The sequence below is a fragment of the Miniopterus natalensis genome, chromosome 1 (assembly GCF_054644295.1).
Source record: "Miniopterus natalensis isolate mMinNat1 chromosome 1, mMinNat1.hap1, whole genome shotgun sequence".
NCBI lineage: Eukaryota > Metazoa > Chordata > Mammalia > Chiroptera > Miniopteridae > Miniopterus > Miniopterus natalensis.
The window spans coordinates 162,271,149-162,290,076 of record NC_142081.1 but is presented as its reverse complement, the minus strand read 5'-3'; the positions used below and the strand labels follow the sequence as shown (position 1 = coordinate 162,290,076).

General features: G+C 41.1%; 1 protein-coding gene across 1 annotated transcript; it reads left to right on the top strand.

The window, feature by feature from the left end:
• Nucleotides 1–7,151: 7,151 nt before the first annotated feature.
• AMBN (ameloblastin) lies at nt 7,152–17,896 on the top strand. The gene is made up of 11 exons (XM_016207078.2): nt 7,152–7,244; nt 8,198–8,266; nt 9,732–9,782; nt 11,077–11,124; nt 11,627–11,737; nt 13,529–13,765; nt 14,655–14,693; nt 14,950–15,009; nt 15,095–15,139; nt 15,521–15,565; nt 17,357–17,896. Exons 2-11 carry the CDS (start codon nt 8,213–8,215, stop codon nt 17,894–17,896), a joined length of 1,230 nt encoding a protein of 409 aa, XP_016062564.2. The 5' UTR covers nt 7,152–7,244; nt 8,198–8,212.
• The last annotated feature ends 1,032 nt before the right edge of the window (nt 17,897–18,928 follow it).

Genomic DNA, 18,928 nt, shown 5'->3' with positions numbered 1-18,928 from the left:
TGCTGCTTTCAAGAGCAAACGCGGGCTCGATCACACGCACTTCCTCGGTTATTTTTGCTGCAGTTTTGTTCCTCTCTGCACTTCTGTCTGCGTTTCCGCCAGACATGCTAAGACAGGTTCTTCATCCGGCCTGAATAAGAAACCTGGCTGCTTTTTGGGAGAAGCTGTTCTTAATTTGCAGGTTAATTAGTTTAGAGTCCTACAATTTTACCACATCAACGAAATATTACGTTTCTCTGTCTGAAATCCAGTAAAATCCTCCAAACTCCATTCCCAAGACTCTCATGGTCAGTCAATTTTAAAAAACATTTAATGATGTTTAACCCAACACTTCCTATACCCTGTGAAATGCAGTGTTTCGGTCACAGTAGAATTTCTTACTGGACAATCATTACTGTAATCCACATCCGTCTACAAAGAGTTGAAGTTTACTTCTCAGGAATAAAATAAACCCTAAAGAAGTCATCATGTGAAACCAGTCTTCATATACATTATATTGCATATATTACACTACATGACCAACAATACTCCATTCAGTGGGCTTATCAGAGAATGTGCTCTTCCACACAAGTGAATTTGCAGGTAAATGAAGTTTAAAGTTGACCCATTTCCTACTCCACTCACCCCAAATAACTTAGAAAGGAGTTCTACAAAGTAGAAAAGAAAATGTGAAAATGGGATGAAGGTCCGCATCACAAATTCAGAGCAGTGTGGACAACCTGACTAGCAATTCAGAGGACTGGGGGCCACAGCCCAGCCCAAGGCAAGTGCTGCCACGGGAGCCCCTCTCCTCCGGTCCCTCCTGTCCCTCCTGTCCAGGGGCAGACATCGCAGGACCGGGGAGTGGTCTCTCACAGCAGGGGCAGAGCTGCAGAAAGAGGCTTTGAAGTTAGAGGTCTCTAGGATTAGAAATTTTTGTGGCTCTTGTGGTCTATAGTTACTGACCTAAAACTGAAAGATTTGGAGGCATTTGATTTCAGGAGCTCACACACAAAGCTTAGTGTGAGCTTTGGGAGCATCTGTAGGCTTTTGGAATGCGTCAAGAAGAGCCTCAGAGAAAAAGAAAACAGGAAATTCCTTGATGGAGCTTGTTCCAGGTTCCAAAATTAAAAGAAAGGGGAGTAAAAAGAGCCTCGACACTTTCTTCTGGCTTGTTAAACCAGCCCTTAGGAAAGGAAAGGAGATTGCAATCCAGCACCAGAGCTCTGTATATCTACAAGAACACTGCGTGTGCTTGGCCTAGAAATTGATAAGGGTTAGGAATTCCAACACGTTTCATTATTTTAAAGCCAAAACATCTATAATTTTACCTGTTTCCTTGACTTAATGATAAAAAATAGAATCTAAGCTGGTTTTAATGGCACAGTGACCATTACAAACTCCCATTCCTATTATAAGACAGTGAAAAGTAGATTCCATATCAAGTGTTTCCAGGCTCTCTGTTTTTTTGTTTTTGGTTTTGTTTTGTTTTGTTTGTTTATCTTAGTTCTTGGGCTTAGCTATTATTTCAGGTGACTATAAGTGTTTCTAAAATTGGAAACCTTGGTCTTTCCTTTTGGAAGATGGAAACAGTAGTAACTTTTAGGGAAAACAGTGAGGCAACTCAGTTTCTCTTCTTTTTTTGCATATAAGTTAGCTAAATTCACTGTGTTTGGCATCATGATTATATCACAGGCTACTAATTGGATACATTTTTTGCTAAATTCTTTAGTATCGTGTAATCAGCTCTTTTCTTTGTATAGGTTATTCCTTCAATATGAAGTGTCTTTCTTCTTATAACTGTCAGTCTATATTCATTTGCTACAATCCTAGATTTAAAACTCCTTTTCTGCAAGAATGCTTCTATGATTAAGTCTAGCCCATTCTCATAACCTCCTGATTTGACATCCCTTTAATATTTATTAATTGCATGCTTACAATGTACCAAGCACTGTTCTAAGGGCCTTCATTTTGTCCTATGTCGAGTCCTTTGTGCTTTTTACAGATGAAGAAGCTGAGGCACAGAATGGTGATGTAACTTGTCCAAGACACACAGCTAAAGAACCATGAATCTCTATCCTAGCCTGACTAGTCTGAACCCAGAGCCCACATTTTTAGCAATGAAGCAATTTGTACCCTATCTTTTCATAAGATAATCCATAATAAAGCTCATGTCAGTTCATGTATCCATGTCATACATGGTTTCTTCAACTAGACTCATGTTTTTTCAGGAAAAGAAGCCTTTATATCATTAAATATAATATGATGGTCTGTTCCCAGCAAGCCTTTAATAAATGTTCTTTAACAAACTCAGCGGGTAAGTGACTAGCACAAGACATGTCTCCTGACTTGCTTCCCAATTACCTACACCAGAGGCTTCTCCAGGGCAAGGCAAAAACCAAGTACCACTGCTGCTGTAAAACTGACTCCGACGTCGGAGAGTAAGGTCAATGTGCGAAGAGCTGAAGCCATTCTGTATTGTCTTGTGGTCAACTCATTCCTCCAAAAGTCCTTCTGAAGGCGCTTATTTGAGTATCAACTGGCAGATGGTGATAATCCTGAAAAAAAACAAATGAGTCACCATTTTAACATACAAAGCAAGTGAGTGTTTTTGTATCCATTACACATATTTTTGCCACAAACTCCTTTGTTTGTAAAGGATTGAGGCCAAATTTGTATACTGTCAGAATTTTCAGGTATGTGTCTTTGGAACCCACCATACAAAAAAAAGCACCAGGTGTGGAAAATAAGCTCAACCGGACTCCCATAGATGTACGTGAAGTATTCTCTGTAAGAAATTACCGTGAAATAGAAAGCCTTTATATGGAACGCGTTTTAACATATATCTTTTTTTTAACAGAAACCTTTTTAATGTCTGTCCAAAATTACATCAAACATGACCATAGATTAATTTGTATGTTATATAAAATGTTTTATAATATACATTTAATGATATATAGAACACATACACAAATTAATAAGAATATTCATTTCCCTGTGGCTAATAAACAAAAACATGAAAAACTTACAAAAGAGGAAATACAGTTAGTAAATAAATATGTGAAGAAAGTATCTAACCTTAACAATGTACAAAGGAATGTAAATTAGAACACTAATAAAGTACTGGATTACATCTCCTAAATCAGCCTTAAAATTGGCCTTCCTGCCCTGGCCGGTGTGCTCAGTGGTTAGAGCGTCGGCCCCGGACTGAAGCGACCCAGGTTCGATTCTGGCCAAGGGCATGTGCCTGCGTTTCAGGCTCAGTCCTCAGCCCTGGTCGGGGCACGTGTGTGAGGCAGCCAATCGATGTGTCTCTCACATCGATGTTTCGCTCTCTCCCTCCCTTCCACTCTCTCTGAAAAGCAATGGAAAAAACATCCTAAGGTGAGAATTTTAAAAAAAGAAATTAGCCTCCCTGGGGCACGGCCATACCCTGCCCTTGTTCCCTTGCCCTAAGGCTCAATGCACGACACCCTCAGATTCTTCCCCTGGAACACCAAGGATTTATCAACTCACTCAGTCACTAGCCATTGATTAAGTCTCTTGTCAAATCTCATTTTTCCTTTAAGGAGCAGCATGAATCTATTGTCCTAATAGGGTTTCTCCAGTCTCAAAGGTTTTATAATAGTCTTCTATAGCAAACTTTCCCAGCCTCACCACTATTGACATTTGGGGCTGGATGCTTTTTTCTTTGGGGGGTGTGGGGGGCGCTATTCTGTGCATCACAGGGTGTTTAGCAGCATCTCTGGCCTCTACTCACGAGACACCAATAACAAATCCCTTCTCCCCCTCCCCTTCCCCCTCCCCCCACTGGTAAACTGTGACAACCAAAAACATGCCCCTGTCTCCCAAACTGTTTCTCCATGCTGGGGGAGAGGCACAAAGTCATCACAACTAGTGGGGACTAGATTTATGGGGGTGACCACTCCAGAAGGTATATAAATGTTTAACTGCTATGTTGTACACCTGAAAGCAATATAATATTGTATGTCAACTGTAATTGGAAAAAATTTTTTTAATGTTTTAATCATCCCTGACTGAGATAGTATACTGAGCACTTTATATTTATTATATTTAAATTAAATCAATGCTTTCCTACGGCAGACCACATTTCACAGATAAAATTACTATATGTAAATACTATATATATTTGAGTTGAGTAGCTCACTCAATGTCACTTGAGGGGATTGACACAGCTGTGCTCTCAGCTACTACACTAATATCTTCCACGGCATCTTCTTTCTCTAGGTTTTTCTTCATAACTTTTTCTGTGGCATGTGTTCCCTCATGTGTCTCAGGTCTTCTGTTAGAAATTCTGAGTTTTTCCTTTTTTGCTGTACTTTGGACACAGCATTTATTTTTTTGATTGGTGTTCTAGTTGTTCTTTATATAGGTACAGTCTTGATCAATGTAATATAGTTTCCATCAGCTACAGTAACCCCCTAAACACCTATAATTACTATCAGAAATACACTCATATACTCATACTAATTTCCAATTTTTTGTAATTAAAATATTTTTCATAGAATGTCATGGGAATATATTTACTAACTTTCCTAGTAACATAAGCCCAAGATAAAAAATGCTGTTGACTTGATGCAAAATGAAACCAACTTCAATTGATTGCAACAACATCTTTACTGTATGGATGCGCCGTGTCTCACATTAAGCGGGAGATAGGATTGGAAAGGTGAACTGAAATGTTAGTTTGACCGTCTAGTTACAAGGGGTGAGTATTACATTAGAGCCTTGGGGATCCTTAAAATGTTCTGGAGTCGGCAGCGATATGCTGAAGCCAACATTTTAAGATGATAAGCGTGGCCCTGGCGGGGGCTCAGTTGCAGGAGCCTCATCCCACACGCCAGGAGGCTGCAGGGCCCATCCCCGGCCGGCACGCGCAGGAGGCAGCCGGTCGGTGCTTCTCTCCCACATCGAAGTTCCTCCCTCTCTCTCTCTCTCTCTCTCTCTCTCAAATCAATCAACATATCCTCAGGTGAGGATAAAAAAGTATTTTAAAGGTGATAAATTTGGTGTGAGTTCGCGGAAACATCACTATCAGGATGTCATGGTCATGCTCGCAGCCACAGGAGTCGTACACACACTCCACGCCTGCCTGGCAGCCGCCGGGCGGCTTAGCCCCGTGGATTCAGGACCAACTTCCGGGCAGAGGAAATGCCTCCCGCCAGGCCCCCTCCACCCTCCTGGGAGCTGGGGACCGACTGCCGGTGCTCCTCCTCCTCCCATCTCGCTCACACGCACTCACACACACGCACATGCGCACACGCACACACACGCACACACACATACATGAGCGCACTCACACACTCACTCACACACGCACACACTCACACGCACACTCACACGCACACACACTCACATACGCACACACGCACGCACACTCACACACGCACACACACGCACACTCACACACACACGCACACACACACGCACACACACGCACACACACACGCACACTCACACATGAGCGCACTCACACACTCACTCACACACGCACACACTCACACGCACACTCACACGCACACACACTCACATACGCACACGCGCACGCACACTCACACACGCACACACACGCACACTCACACACACACGCACACTCACACACGCACACGCACACACACGCACACTCACACACGCACACACACGCACACACACACGCACACTCACACATGAGCGCACTCACACATACGCTCACACACGCACTCACACGCACTCACACGCGCACACACGCACACTCACACACGCACACACACGCACACACACACGCACACTCACACGCACTCACACACACACACGCACTCACACACACACACACACACGCACAGTATCGCTGTGGTCCCACGCTTCACGGCGTTTCTCCCGCAGGAGGCGACAGCCACCTCATTACTGAGAATCCGCCGGCCTGTCGCCTCGCTGAGCCCGCAGGGCAGCCCAGTGTGCTCACGAGCGCCCTCCGTGGCGGGGGAAGGCAGGGCTCCGGGAAGGGGGCTGGAGCAAAGAGGGACGCGGGAGAAGCCGAAAACGGTACTGCTCACCTTAGGAACACGTCGCCCTTTACAAAGCGGACTCGCGCCCCCTGTTTCTTGCGGCCTAAAAACAGCTCCCTCGCCGACGGCAGCCGCCTCGCGGGAGCAGCTCCCCGGCCCGCACTCCCGGCCGCAGGCCCGCCCCGCGGGGGGCCGCCTGTCCACGCCGGCTCCCCGCGCCCTGTAATCGGCGGGGTCCCCGCTCCCCAGGGGGTGCTGACTCGCCCCTTTCAGGAAAGCAGTCGACACGCTTGCCCCTCCCAGTCTGAAAGCACGCCTTTGGGAAGGCAAGGGGAGCCGGAGAAATAACAAAAGCGGCTGAAGTTCGAGCCCCACCCGAGACACTCTTCCCTGCTCCCGGAGGAAGCCCCGCGCGTCCGTGTCAGCCTTTTCAGCAGCACAATCCTGAAAATGGGTCTGTCCGAAAGGGGGCTGGGAGTGGCCCACTGACCCGACTGAGCCGTGGCCATGTTCCGATTTGTGCCCCTCCCCCCAGAGAACATGCGCGGGGGTTACCCGCGCGGCTCCTCCAGGGGGCCCAGCCGCAGTTCCCCACGAAGTCCGCGTCTCTAGTGCAATCCCTAGGAAAGTCTGGGGGAATCATAGCATGAGTTACCTAATATTCCCACGCTCTCTTTCAAGCCCAGAAAGTTATTTTAGTGTTTCCTTCTAGACTGTGCGTTTGTTGAGGGAAGGAGGGGGAAGTTACTTTTACCACAACAAACATGAGGGTGGAAATCGTGAGAGTGTTGGCACTAGGTCACTAGGTTTATCTGCAGATAAAAACCTGCACAAAACAGATAATGGTTTATTCTGAACCTATTTTACATGTATTTCCCCCCAGCTCACCAAAACGATTGTCTTCAGAGTTTATGCCCATTATTCCTTCGCTGTCTTCCCTGCAATCAAGTTCTCTGAATAAATACAGGGTTTGAGTTACAATTAAAAATAATGAGCCTCTACCGGGCCAATGTCCTTGCATGCAGTAAAAGGTGTGGGCTAATTGCAGGAGCAGAGTTTAGTGTGTGTTTTCTCCCCCGTTTTGCTTCGCTTTGATTGGTGGATTGGCACTTTAAATAAAGATTTCAGGTCTACCCTGATGAGAGATACAGAGCGAGTTCCAGGCAAGCACAGTCCAGAAAAAAATTAATCTTCTTTTCTTAGAACTATCTTGGTTGGCATCACCAGGCCCTGAGAGCACAGTGCAGGCCAGCATTGAAGGTAAAATGTGATTTTATGATTTCCATGTGATTCCTGTAAGTTCTTTTTTCCTATCTGCAGGCAGCTTTTGTAAAGAGAGTTTATCTTCATTTGTCACCAGAAACTGAATAATAGCTTATTGTAAACCATTAGCAAATTGCAGAGAAAATATGCCTAAGACCCTTCCAGTTAAAGAAAAAATAAGACTTATCTATGAGCTTTTTTTTTTACTATTTGTCATTATTAGTGACCGTGCCTAATTTATAAAAGTATTAGAAGATCAGCCAATCTCTTGGCTAGACAGGCTTTCGTTCATGTAAGGGTAAAGAGCCTTTTCAACTTACAAAATAATTTTAAAAAGATGATTTATTTTAGAAAAACTCAATTTTAAGAAATATTTTCTGCTAACATTATAAGAAATTTAAGTATTAAGCTCATTCTTATTTTAAAAACATAAGTTTGAGTTATATGGACAACCTAAACATAGAATGATATACTCTATAAATCTGTAAATAAAGTTTGTTATGAAATTATTATTGTCTGTATTACATTTTCAATGCATTTTAAAATTTACTCTGGAAGGAAATGAAGTATATAACCTCTTGTGAATGATTCTTAGTAGACCAAAATTTCACATAGTAGAATAGATTTTCAAGTTCATATTTTATTTTACAAAATGAAGCACAGCAGTTAAAAAATAGTAGGGAGGTTTTTCCTACATGTTCATTTAGGTTGTAGCTCTGCAAAAAAAAAAAGTCCTTGGACATTTTCTAATTGCTTGTCAATTTTTTTCCAAAAAGTAGTAAATACAACTCAGTTGTTCAGTGAGGTTTAGTTTTTGTTTTTGCTTCTGTTTTTGTTTTGAACCTGGTTGTTTTGGAAGATCAGAGACTCAGCTCATTTGAAATACTATCTTTAACCATTCTGGAATTAAAATTCATCTGATTTCATTCTCCAACCTAACTCTGTTCCAGATCCCACTTTTCAAGATGAAGAACCTGATACTGATCTTGTGCCTCCTGGAAATGAGCTCTGCGGTGCCGGTAAGTCGGAGTTTTCTAGAGTGTCTCCTAGCAGAGATATTGTTGGACATCACACCACGCTGAAGGCCAGGGGCTGAGAGTCCATGCACAGACTCACTTGAATTAACCCAATGGTCTAATTCCTACTGAGCCAAAAGTCATAGCTGCCCAGACATGAACCTTACAGTTCAAAAGCAATAAGTCAAACATACATTTTTCTCTGTTCAAAAAGATATTTAAAATATTCCAAAGACAATTTCTAAGTCTTCTTCCATTCATTCAAAGATAAGAGATTTACGTTGTCTCCACAATGCCATGGCACAATTTTCTTATCAACTACTTGCTACTATTATGAAATTGAAATGGAAAGAGAAATTTTCCCAAAAAAAGTGAAGTACATTCTCTTCATTTTTAAAAGAACAATATTAGCCAAATTACTATGGCTACAAAACTGAGCTAGTAATTCCATTTGAAGCTAGTAATTAATCAACAAATTTGCCTTATAGGGAAGTATTGTGTGATGGAGAGCTAAGTTGCTTAAATCAAAACATGCCATGGCGATGGTGCTAATTGTGTCTACAGTCACACACCTGGTCCACTCTATCATATATTGAGATGATATCATAACAATATAATTCTTTTGAACACTGAACTACTCCAGCCATAGCATGTGATTCAGTTTTCAAGAGGACATTATTCAGCTGCTAGCTGCTTTTGGCAAAGATTGACTAAGCACCTGCCAAGCACCCAGCAATGTGCTGGACATGGGAGACATGAAGGTAAATATGACATCGTCTCCTGTCTAGGGAGCTCATAGTCAGCCTCAAATGAACTTTAAAATATTTCATTTCCTTGATAAAGAAGGTTAGCTATTTGGGTTTCTTAAAGTTAAACATTTTGGAGCAAGGGGATGAAAACTGATTACAAGGATGAAAACCTCAATTCTACAAATAAAAAGTTTCTATTCTATTGTTCAACATGAATTTTAAGTGAAAGAAAAGTTGAAGCTGCCATTCTAGTTTACCTTTGTCTGATATTGACATTGAGGTCAGCCTCCATCATCAGTCTGATACCCTGACACTATTGGAACCTATACTGCTCCACACCTGTGACAGTCAGATCCACTGTGAGGAGCCAGACAATTGCTCAGGACCATCAACTGACTGCCTGCCAAATCAGGTGTTCTCCTTTCACCTGCCTATTTCATTCATACAAATATTGTTCTTTAATTCATGACTTGGAGCAGGTGGAAAGCAAAGTATACTTTGTACTGTAGTTGAATCTGCCCAAGATGCCTTATTTGTGTACAGGCCAATGGGAGGCAAGAAGGCTCTGTTCTCACAGGCCCCTCGCACTCTGAACAATCTGCAGGTCAAGTCGTTCGGGTGATAAACCACATGGTGGCCTCTCAGCTGTACTTTCTATGTCCAGTGAGTAAGGAAGTGTCTCACCAAAGAGAACTCAAATTATTCTTATTTTCATTTAGGTGTTTCCTCAGCAACCTGGGACGCCGGGCATGGCTAGTTTGAGCCTGGAGGTTTGTACTGGCAGAGCACTGGCACTTAATGTCTACGTTCGCACGTTCCTGACAGGGGAGAAACGGGATGGGCTGTTTCTGGTTTTCCCAGTCAGAAGTCAGGGGTCCCATGCAGCTCTAGATAAGCTCATGACATCTGTGAGAGCCTCATTGTATAATTTTACTCCAGTTTTAAATTCTCGGGTGTTTTAGTCTTTAGAATGTCATCTGTATGTGAATCAAAGCCATACTATTATCTACTACCTACTATATATATGTTAACATAATTACTATATTAATCAAACACATTGTTCTGAGTCACAAATGGTTTATATTTAGTTCTTTCTCCTTATAGTATCTTATATTATAAAGTTCCCATAAAGAAAATTTACCTTACAAAATTCAGTTATTTGTAAGAACTCCTGTAAATAACACTAACAAAATAAGAGTCTGTAACCTGTGGTAGGTACTCTCATTGTACTTCTCATAACCAACATATACTCTCTTGAGAAAGTCCCAGCAAAATAGAACCATTTGACCTTATTAACAGAATATATTGACAGTTACAAATAGAAGAATATTTATGAAATTATAAATTTATCATGACCTTGCAAAATTTATTCATATTATAATAATCTAAGGGCACTTAGTACCTATATTGACTAGATGCCTATTTCACATGCCAGCTAATTTCACTGAGTTATTTTTCTCTCACTTTCTAGCTTAAACTCAATTCAAAGCACTCAAAACCTCTTTCCATTACATTGAAACTGACATTCTGTTGAATTGCCAGTATTTTTTACAATCTATCCAGATACCCTTTTTCCCAATGTCTTTTATATATTTTATTTTGAGGATTTTTTTGTTTGGGAAGGAAATGGAGGATGTCTTATTTTTTTGTTTATTTGTTTGCCTGTTTATTTGTTTTTTCAAATTCCTCTTCAGGTTGAATTTTAAAAGGCAAAGGAAGGTAAAGGGGGGGAGGAGTCAAAGAAGCAATGTCCTCAAATTTCCACTTATCTTTCAGTTGAATGAACTATTTTCCCATGTTTCAATGTGACCTCATTTAAATGATGCTTTTTCTCTCTTAATTGATAATAAAAAGCAAGCTCACTACTTTAATATCAATAATTACAACAATGGCAGAACCACATTCAACATTTCCACTTTTCAGTGATAGTTCATGTCTACTTCTAGTTTATTAAAATTGAACCTCTCCAAACTTTGTGCCAATAATATATGTTGAGAAATCAGTTGTGTCGTACAGGAAAGGAACATATATGTTAAAAAGTAACCCACTTTTTTTTCTTTACAGACAATGAGACAGTTGGGCACCTTGCAGGGATTAAACATGCTTTCTCAGGTAACCTTGTCTTCAAATATTTCTTATTGCAAGTACTGTATTAACAGTGATGATAGTAGTGATACTGTCACTTATAAAATATGTTTGTGAAGAACATGTATGTTCTTCCTAAATATTGGAAAAACAAATGAGTAACTGAGATAACCTAAAACAAAATAAGATTCTGGGATCGGCTAGTGGGGGGAAATAAAAACAGTATTGAATTTTCTTTAGTAAAACAAAATTTTTTTTTTTGCATTATCAATTTTATTATACAACCCAAAATATGAGTGCTTAAAAAGCTAAATCCCAGACAAGTGTATGAGGATATTGCAGTCTGGCTCAGAATGGAATGTAAGCCTGTTGGAAGAGAGCGTTTCCCTATCCATATTAAATATCACTCTTACTTTTGCTATCTCTACACTTTCTGTGGCTCTTTTAGAAAATGAAAAACAAGTTTAAGTCAATATTGAAATAGAAGTATGTCCCTCTCTCTCTTTTTTCCCCCCCCCCATGTCTTTAGTATTCAAGATTTGGCTTTGGAAAATCATTTAATTCTTTGTGGATGCATGGTCTCCTCCCACCACATTCCTCCTTCCCATGGCTGAGACCAAGGGAACATGAGACTCAACAGGTAAGTGAGTTGCATCAATGTGTTTGAAACATCAAGCTTCACAATCTTCCCCTACTTACATTCTCTAAGTTGTCATATACTACCCACAGAGTAATGAACAAATAATTATCCAGATACCAAATACATCAAAACTTATAACTGTTTTTAGTACTTTGGAATATTTAAAATAAAATGGTCCACAGACTTCTGTATTTTAGCCAGTGGTTGTGGGGGAGGGGGGTGCCTGCAGAAAACAAAGTCACCGTTTCCTTTTTTGAAACAAAACTAAAACCTGAAGAAAAATTTTTGTTCAATAAAAATGGGGTATGATTTCATTGTCCCTAGCCACAAGGGATGGGCTGCATTGAGCAGTGAGCAGTGGGGACTCGAACCTTTGAGAACATTGGGGAAGGGAAACTGGCTTTCTGTTCATTGGCAGATGTTCCAGTGGGGCTTTGTTTTTGTCAGGATGTGTTAAGTTGTATGTGCACATATGGACCGGAGTCTCTGCTGAGCTTATAAAGTTCAGAAAAGATGATTGATAAAAATCTTGACTTAAGTTCATTTATCTCAATAAAAGCCCACTGGAACTCAAAATAAAAAAAAAATAAAATAAAATAAAATAAAATAATAAAATAATAAAATAAAATAAAATAATAAAATAAAATAAAATAATAAAATAAAATAAATAAAATAAAATGGTGGTCCAAATTTTCAACCCATTTAACATTTATTTCAAATAAGAAGATACAGATTCCCAAATATAAAACCTATGTTAAAGATCTCAGCAATAACAATAGACAAACTATCCTCAGAATAAAAACAGGCTAAATCCTGGGCGGTTCTCACGTTAATCAAGATTCCCCAAATAATTATTAAAAGGCACATTCAAAATGATGCCAAAGTGCTGGTTGAAACATCATGAGCCTTACAGCAATCAATAAACACATCAATTAACTGTAACCATTATTTGTTAGGTGCCTAACACATAAACCAAATTGTAGCTCGGGAATGCAAGTGAAGATATTTAAGAATGGCTCCAAGGCTCATGGAATTTCAGATCTGACTGGGAAATAAGACAAGAGAACATATTACAAAGTGCAAAGTTGTGAGGTATAAGTAACGAAGGAGGGATGAGGGACGAAAGCCACCGGAGTTCAGAGGTGGACAACGGTTGTGGTGAGCTCCATGTCACTGTGAGGAGCTGGCAATCGATTTTAAAATAATAGAGAGCCATTTACCACAGGTGATTTTGTAAAAGATCAAGAAAACATGGTTGTTTTAACAGGAACTTATAAGTCCAGTTGGCCTCCCACAACAGGTAGCATTGCTCACCAAACCACATTTAGTGGGACAGTAAATAATGTTAATGGTGACTGTTCCTCCTCTTGATTTTTTCCACAATGGACTCTGTAGTGCAGAAATGTGATTGGCATTTTATTTAATGACTCTTTCTCCTTTCATTAACTCAAAAACTACGTTAAGTGCCTATCATGTGCCAGGCACTTCTTAGGACCTAAATTAAGTCCTGGGGCTATAAGGATAAATAAGACGGTATCCTCCTGTCGACTGGGGACAGAGGCTGATAAATCACTGTGGTCCAGTGAGAAAGTGGTAAACAGAGATGCACCAGGCGGCTGTGAGGACCAAGGGGAGGAAGCGACTCGCTCTACGAGGAAGCCCATCGCTTCCCACCGTCCAGGGCAGGTTCTCCCGAGTGGAAGCGCCCCAAGCTCTTGTGCTTTAGAAATTCTAGACGGCGCCGTTCAGTGAGCCAGCGCCTCCTGACACTCCTTTCAAATTTCTCTGCAGTATGAATATTCTTTGCCTGTGCACCCCCCACCTCTCCCATCGCAGCCATCCCTGCAGCCTCACCAGCCCGGGCAGAAACCTTTCCTCCATCCGACCGTTGTCACCGCCATCCAAGACACAATCCAGAAGGGAGGACCTCAGCCTCCCGTTTACCAGGGACAGCCACCCCTGCAGCAGGAAGAGGGGCCAATCATTCAACAGCAGGTGGCACCATCAGATAAGCCACCAAAGGCCGAGGTAATTCCTCCGAAGTCAGAAAGGGGTCACCCACTAACTTCATGCAAGAAAACCCATTTGCAGAACACATTTAAATAATCAGAGCTTCAGGACATAATGCATGAAGATACAAATATGTTTTAAGCAGTTGGCATATCTGGGAGTAGAACATAAACATTTATTCCTGTCCTTTGCCACCAGGAGTGGGGCATGGCTTTGAAAAGATCCTGTGTCTGTAAAATTTGGTTTCTTAGTCGCCAAAAATGAAAGCTTTTAGAGAAAATAGGGAAGACCAGAGAAGTCCAGGCTTCCTATCATCGGGGCCCTTTTCACTGTTGGAAGGACAGAGAGAGTGGTGGAGCCCTAGGCAGTGCAAGGAGTATTTTGCATTCTTGTTTCTCTACCTGGTGGTAAAGAAGACAAAAGTATCTCACAATAATGTAGAGACAAGAGTGACGGACAGAAAAGGAAGGTGCCATGTAACTAGGATCTGCAGACATTTACCTTTCCCCATATCATCCTTCTACAGTGCTATAAAGATAGATACTACTATCCTTTTCAAAAAGGTAAGACAGACTTCGAGAGGTTAGAACATTTTCCCAGTATCCCACAAAAATCAAGTGGCAGGGTCAGGATTCAGCCAACCTGGAATGCTCCGATTCCAACGCCCGTTACTTTCTACTGTGCAAGACAGAGCAAGCCCATGACAGACACGCTGCATCCCCTGCCGGGCAATTGAGAGTCAGTAAAAGGCAACTGCAGTCTCTCAGTCTGCAGCCCCTGAGACTAATGAAAGTAAAAATCAGGAACTTACTTGAGATTGTTTTATCACATTTGTAAATAAAAGTGTGTTCGGTTTCCTTTGTCTATTTTGATAGTTTAGTAATGTTAATATTTATCTGTGTTGCAGCTACCAGGAATGGATTTTGCTGATCCACAAGGTCCATCAGTAAGTATAGATCTCAATAAGACTTTCTTGGGGAAAATATCTCTATCCTTTAAGAAAGAAGAGTAAAAATTTTAAATTGCCCCATTTATTATGAATATGAAATATAATGAGTTCCTTTGTTTTCTTAAATATTAAGCACATTGTCATATGAATACATCTGAAAATGTTTCATATAAGTCTTAGAAATGGCTGGAATGGGAGGTTGGTGTCTGTTGTAGCAAAAATGAATTACTTTTCTGTTTTCTACCACTTAAAGATATTCTCAATAGCCCGTTTGATATCTCAGGGACCGCTGCCACAAAATAAACCATCTCCAGTAAGTATTTTTTAAATACCACATTTACTTATAAGTTTTTCCCTTGGAAAATGCATTTTGTGATGATTATTGTATTTATATTTAGCTTTATCCAGGAATGTTTTACATGTCTTATGGAGCAAATCAATTGGTAAGTCCATATTCTATAAAAAGTATCATTTTTAATTAAATGTTACCTTGAGAGATAAAATTATAAAATTCAGCCCTCACACAATAGATTCCATGTTCTCTGAATGCCTAATTTAGCAACTGAAACGTCAGAGACGCACTTCCTAGTTAGATAATTCTGGCCACACACACACACAGCATTAAAGAAAAAGTACATTTGCTACCTGAATTATCCAAATTGGCTATATTTATTCAATTACTCTCATCTCTCCACTTTACTCTGCCTCTGGACACAGCACTAACTTTAAGATTTAAGGAGAAACTAAATGACCTTTAACTTTCTTGAGTAGCTACAATAGGAGTCCGTTGGTCCATAACACAGGCAGTGTTTCTTTTTTAACAGAACGCCCCTACCAGACTGGGCATCATGAGCTCAGAAGAAATGGCGGTGAGTAGTGTCTTCCAGCTCTTCCTAAGCTAGTGCCCGGGGAGAACAGTCACAGATGCCGGGCTGCAGGAGGCCCGGCCGTAAATGCAGCCCACAGGCGCTTCACCCTGAAGCAGCGTGCAAAGGGTTCGTCACATTTCCCAGACAGACGTTTTCTGAAGGGGGCCATTCTTGAGCATAGGGTTTTGCCCAATTTCTTGACCCTGAGGAGAGGAGAAATCCCTCCTGAAAAGCCATCATTGAACGGCAAACGCCCCAAACCATAAAAGATACACGTGGTACATGCAAAGTTCCTGCTCCTTCTTGGACCATTTAACTCCTCAAAACAAATCCAACAGCATCACAAATCATTTAGACCTCAAAACTGAGGGCTCAAAAAGAAAAAAGGAAAATTAAACCAAGTTTGAAATTTGATTGCTATAAAATTGAAAGTACATTAATAACTTAATTCAAGTATATTCTTATTCTGTTATCATTATCCACACACATTATGACTTTAAAATGTGAGATCCATAGACTCACACGATTTGACTTTTCCTCTAGGAGATTTCATGTCACATCTGTTGCCGCACAAAGCAAAACAAAACCATACTAATTAACAAACCATCAGCAACTACAGACCTCATCAGATTAATAAACACACCCACAGGCTATCCCTGAAAGAAAATGTGCACCTTGACCCTGAGTGCCTTCTGTGAGGTAGACGCACAGAAAGATGCGACAGAGGCAAAATAAGTAAGTGTCCTGTTCGCAAGGAGCTTACATTCGAATCCATGGAAAAGATCAGCAGGAAGGCAGATAATGTCAAAGTCCTGTGGTAAGGCCATCAGAGCTATAGGGGAGGGAAAGGAGGTGGCATTTAGCCCGGCCCAGGGCTTCAAAATGCCATCCCTGGAGCAGATGATACAGAAAGTGGGGAGCCAGGAGGAAGTAAGAGGAGAGTATTGTATCTATATAACACCAGCACAACTGGGTGAAATTTCAAGTAAGCGATAATTATTATCTTATGATTTTAATTTATTTATTTATATTCTGCCTCACATTCAAAAGCTTTTGCTGTAGCTTATGAAGAATGCACAATAAATGTAACCAAAAAAAACTGAAGATAGAATTTTAAATAAATAAAAAGTGTGAGGAAATGAGAATACAGATATGCAAGTTACAAAGCCCTGAACAATTGTTGTGAATGGCCCAAGGTTTTAATTTTGAAATTTAGGGCAGCAAAGGAAAAACAAAACAAAACATGTTCAGTTCTAGAATTCTAACTGTCCAAAGGAACAAAATACTTCAGTTCCTCCAGAGAAATCAAGCTTCTTTTTTTAACACATTTTTTTAAAAAAAGAAAAGAAAAAACAGAAACTCTTCCATGGGGCTTCATTCATTTGGGGGATATTGAGAAATGATATTGACAAGATCCTTCAAGACATCCCTCAACAAACTCAGGAATGGATCCGTTTTTGTTTGTTTTAGGATGGTATTGTCCATTTCAGCTGCTTCTTTTTTCTTAAAATGAAATTCAAACTGCCTTTTGCCTATAGGCTTGGTTCCAGCCCGCTTCTCTCTTTCCTACCCGTTTGGCCAGGCATGTGGGCTTCCCCTCCCAGGAAAGTGCAGAATTCTCTCTTGTATTTCAAAGCCAGTTTAGTGAGAAATGTGCTTACACAAAGCTGTCAGCCAACTCCCTGTTCCCTATCAGTGCTTTGTGGTTTCTCAGTGAATCTGACCAGGTACAACTGCATGGCTGAGTAATAATATGTGATAACCGTGTCTTTGGTAAATGGTATTTTCCAGGGAGGCAGAGGAGGCCCCATGGCCTATGGAGCCATGTTCCCAGGATTCGGAGGCATGAGGCCGAGCCTCGGAGGGATGCCTCCCCATCCAGGCATGGGTGGGGACTTTACTCTGGAATTTGACTCCCCAGTTGCTGCAACCAAAGGCCCAGAGAAGGGTGAAGGAATTGTGCAGAGCTCCCCAGTGCCGGAGGTCAACCCGGCCAACCCAGAAAACCCAGCTCTCCTTCCAGAGGTAGTAGTGCCTAGTGCCCTTGGGGGGCTTCTTGCTCTCCCGAAGGGCGATATTCCCAACCTGGCCAGGGGCCCTGCAGGGCACAGCAAGGGATCCCCCAGGGTTACTCCAGCAGCTGCAGACCCACTGATGACCCCTGGATTAGCTGAAGGTTACGAGTCCTATGGTGCTGACACAACCACACCCTTGGGAGAAACGACCGTGGATACCACAGTGACCCCAGACACAGAGCAAACATCGATGCCGGGAAACAAGGCCCAGCAGCCCCATATTATGCACAATGCGTGGCATTTCCAAGAGCCCTGAGTGCCTGGAGATATCAGCTACTTCTGTGTGCACAATCTCCCCAGCTTTGTCCCCATAGCTTATCTTTTCCCTAAAACACTTACTACCCTTCTGCAGCAAAGGCAAATCAATAAATACAAGTGGCTAGAAATAGTGTAGGTTCCCTTCTTGCTTTCATTCTCTTATTGAAATAAAAGGTGTCAACTGTCTCTGTGACTTAGAATACTATTAATCCCTGCATTTGAAAATCACTGTTTCTGAGGCATTACAGAATTTCTCTCACTAGTGTGACAGATACTGTTATATCCAGGAAATGTGACACTGCTTTGGATATTTTTCTCTAAGCAAAGGCACATATTCTCAGAGTTATAAACTATTTTATTCAAATGTTATTTAGTGGGGATCTGTGGGAAATTCCTGACTGGTATTACTGGGTTTGGTATGTTGGATTTTAAATTCTCATTTGTAGAGTATTTTATTTACTCTAGTAAAAACATTTAGCCTATTTTAAATAAAGAATTTTTCTCACTGAAAAATCAGGAATTATACGTTTATTATTTACATATATTTAAATGGTCAAGAAAAGCATACTCACCTCCTACCTTTGCTGCTCTTTAACGCGTTTTATTAAATTCATTCATTCTTTCACAGAAAGTTTGCTGAGCATCTATTGATGTCCTAGGTACTGCACTAGGCAACAGGGACGTAGTCCCTTCCCTGAGAACTTATAATGGAGATTTTTGACAAGTAGACAGACAATCACAATAATAGCAAAAACAGCCACTCTGGGCCAAGCTCAAGTACTGTACATATGTTATCTCACAACAACACTGCAAAAGAGATCTTTCCAAACCCACCACACATATGAAAAGTGCCATGAAAAGTCCAAAGACCATGTGAGAGTTAGCTCATCCCTGTGAAATATAACAACAGAAAAGGGAACCCAGAAAGCGATGATTACTTGTCACCAAACTACGTATGTATCAGTGAAAGCTGTTTGCCTAAATTAAGAGGTTCCAAGGCCAGTCTGGTCACCCCTGAGAAGTAGCCTCC

Bases quoted from the DNA above. Each gene is read 5' to 3' on its own strand.
- AMBN (XM_016207078.2), top strand. From the start codon at position 8,213: ATGAAGAACCTGATACTGATCTTGTGCCTCCTGGAAATGAGCTCTGCG. The intron at 11,125-11,626 runs GTAACCTTGTCT...CCATGTCTTTAG, and splicing joins GATTAAACATGCTTTCTCAG to TATTCAAGATTTGGCTTTGG. The intron at 11,738-13,528 runs GTAAGTGAGTTG...ATTTCTCTGCAG, and splicing joins GGGAACATGAGACTCAACAG to TATGAATATTCTTTGCCTGT.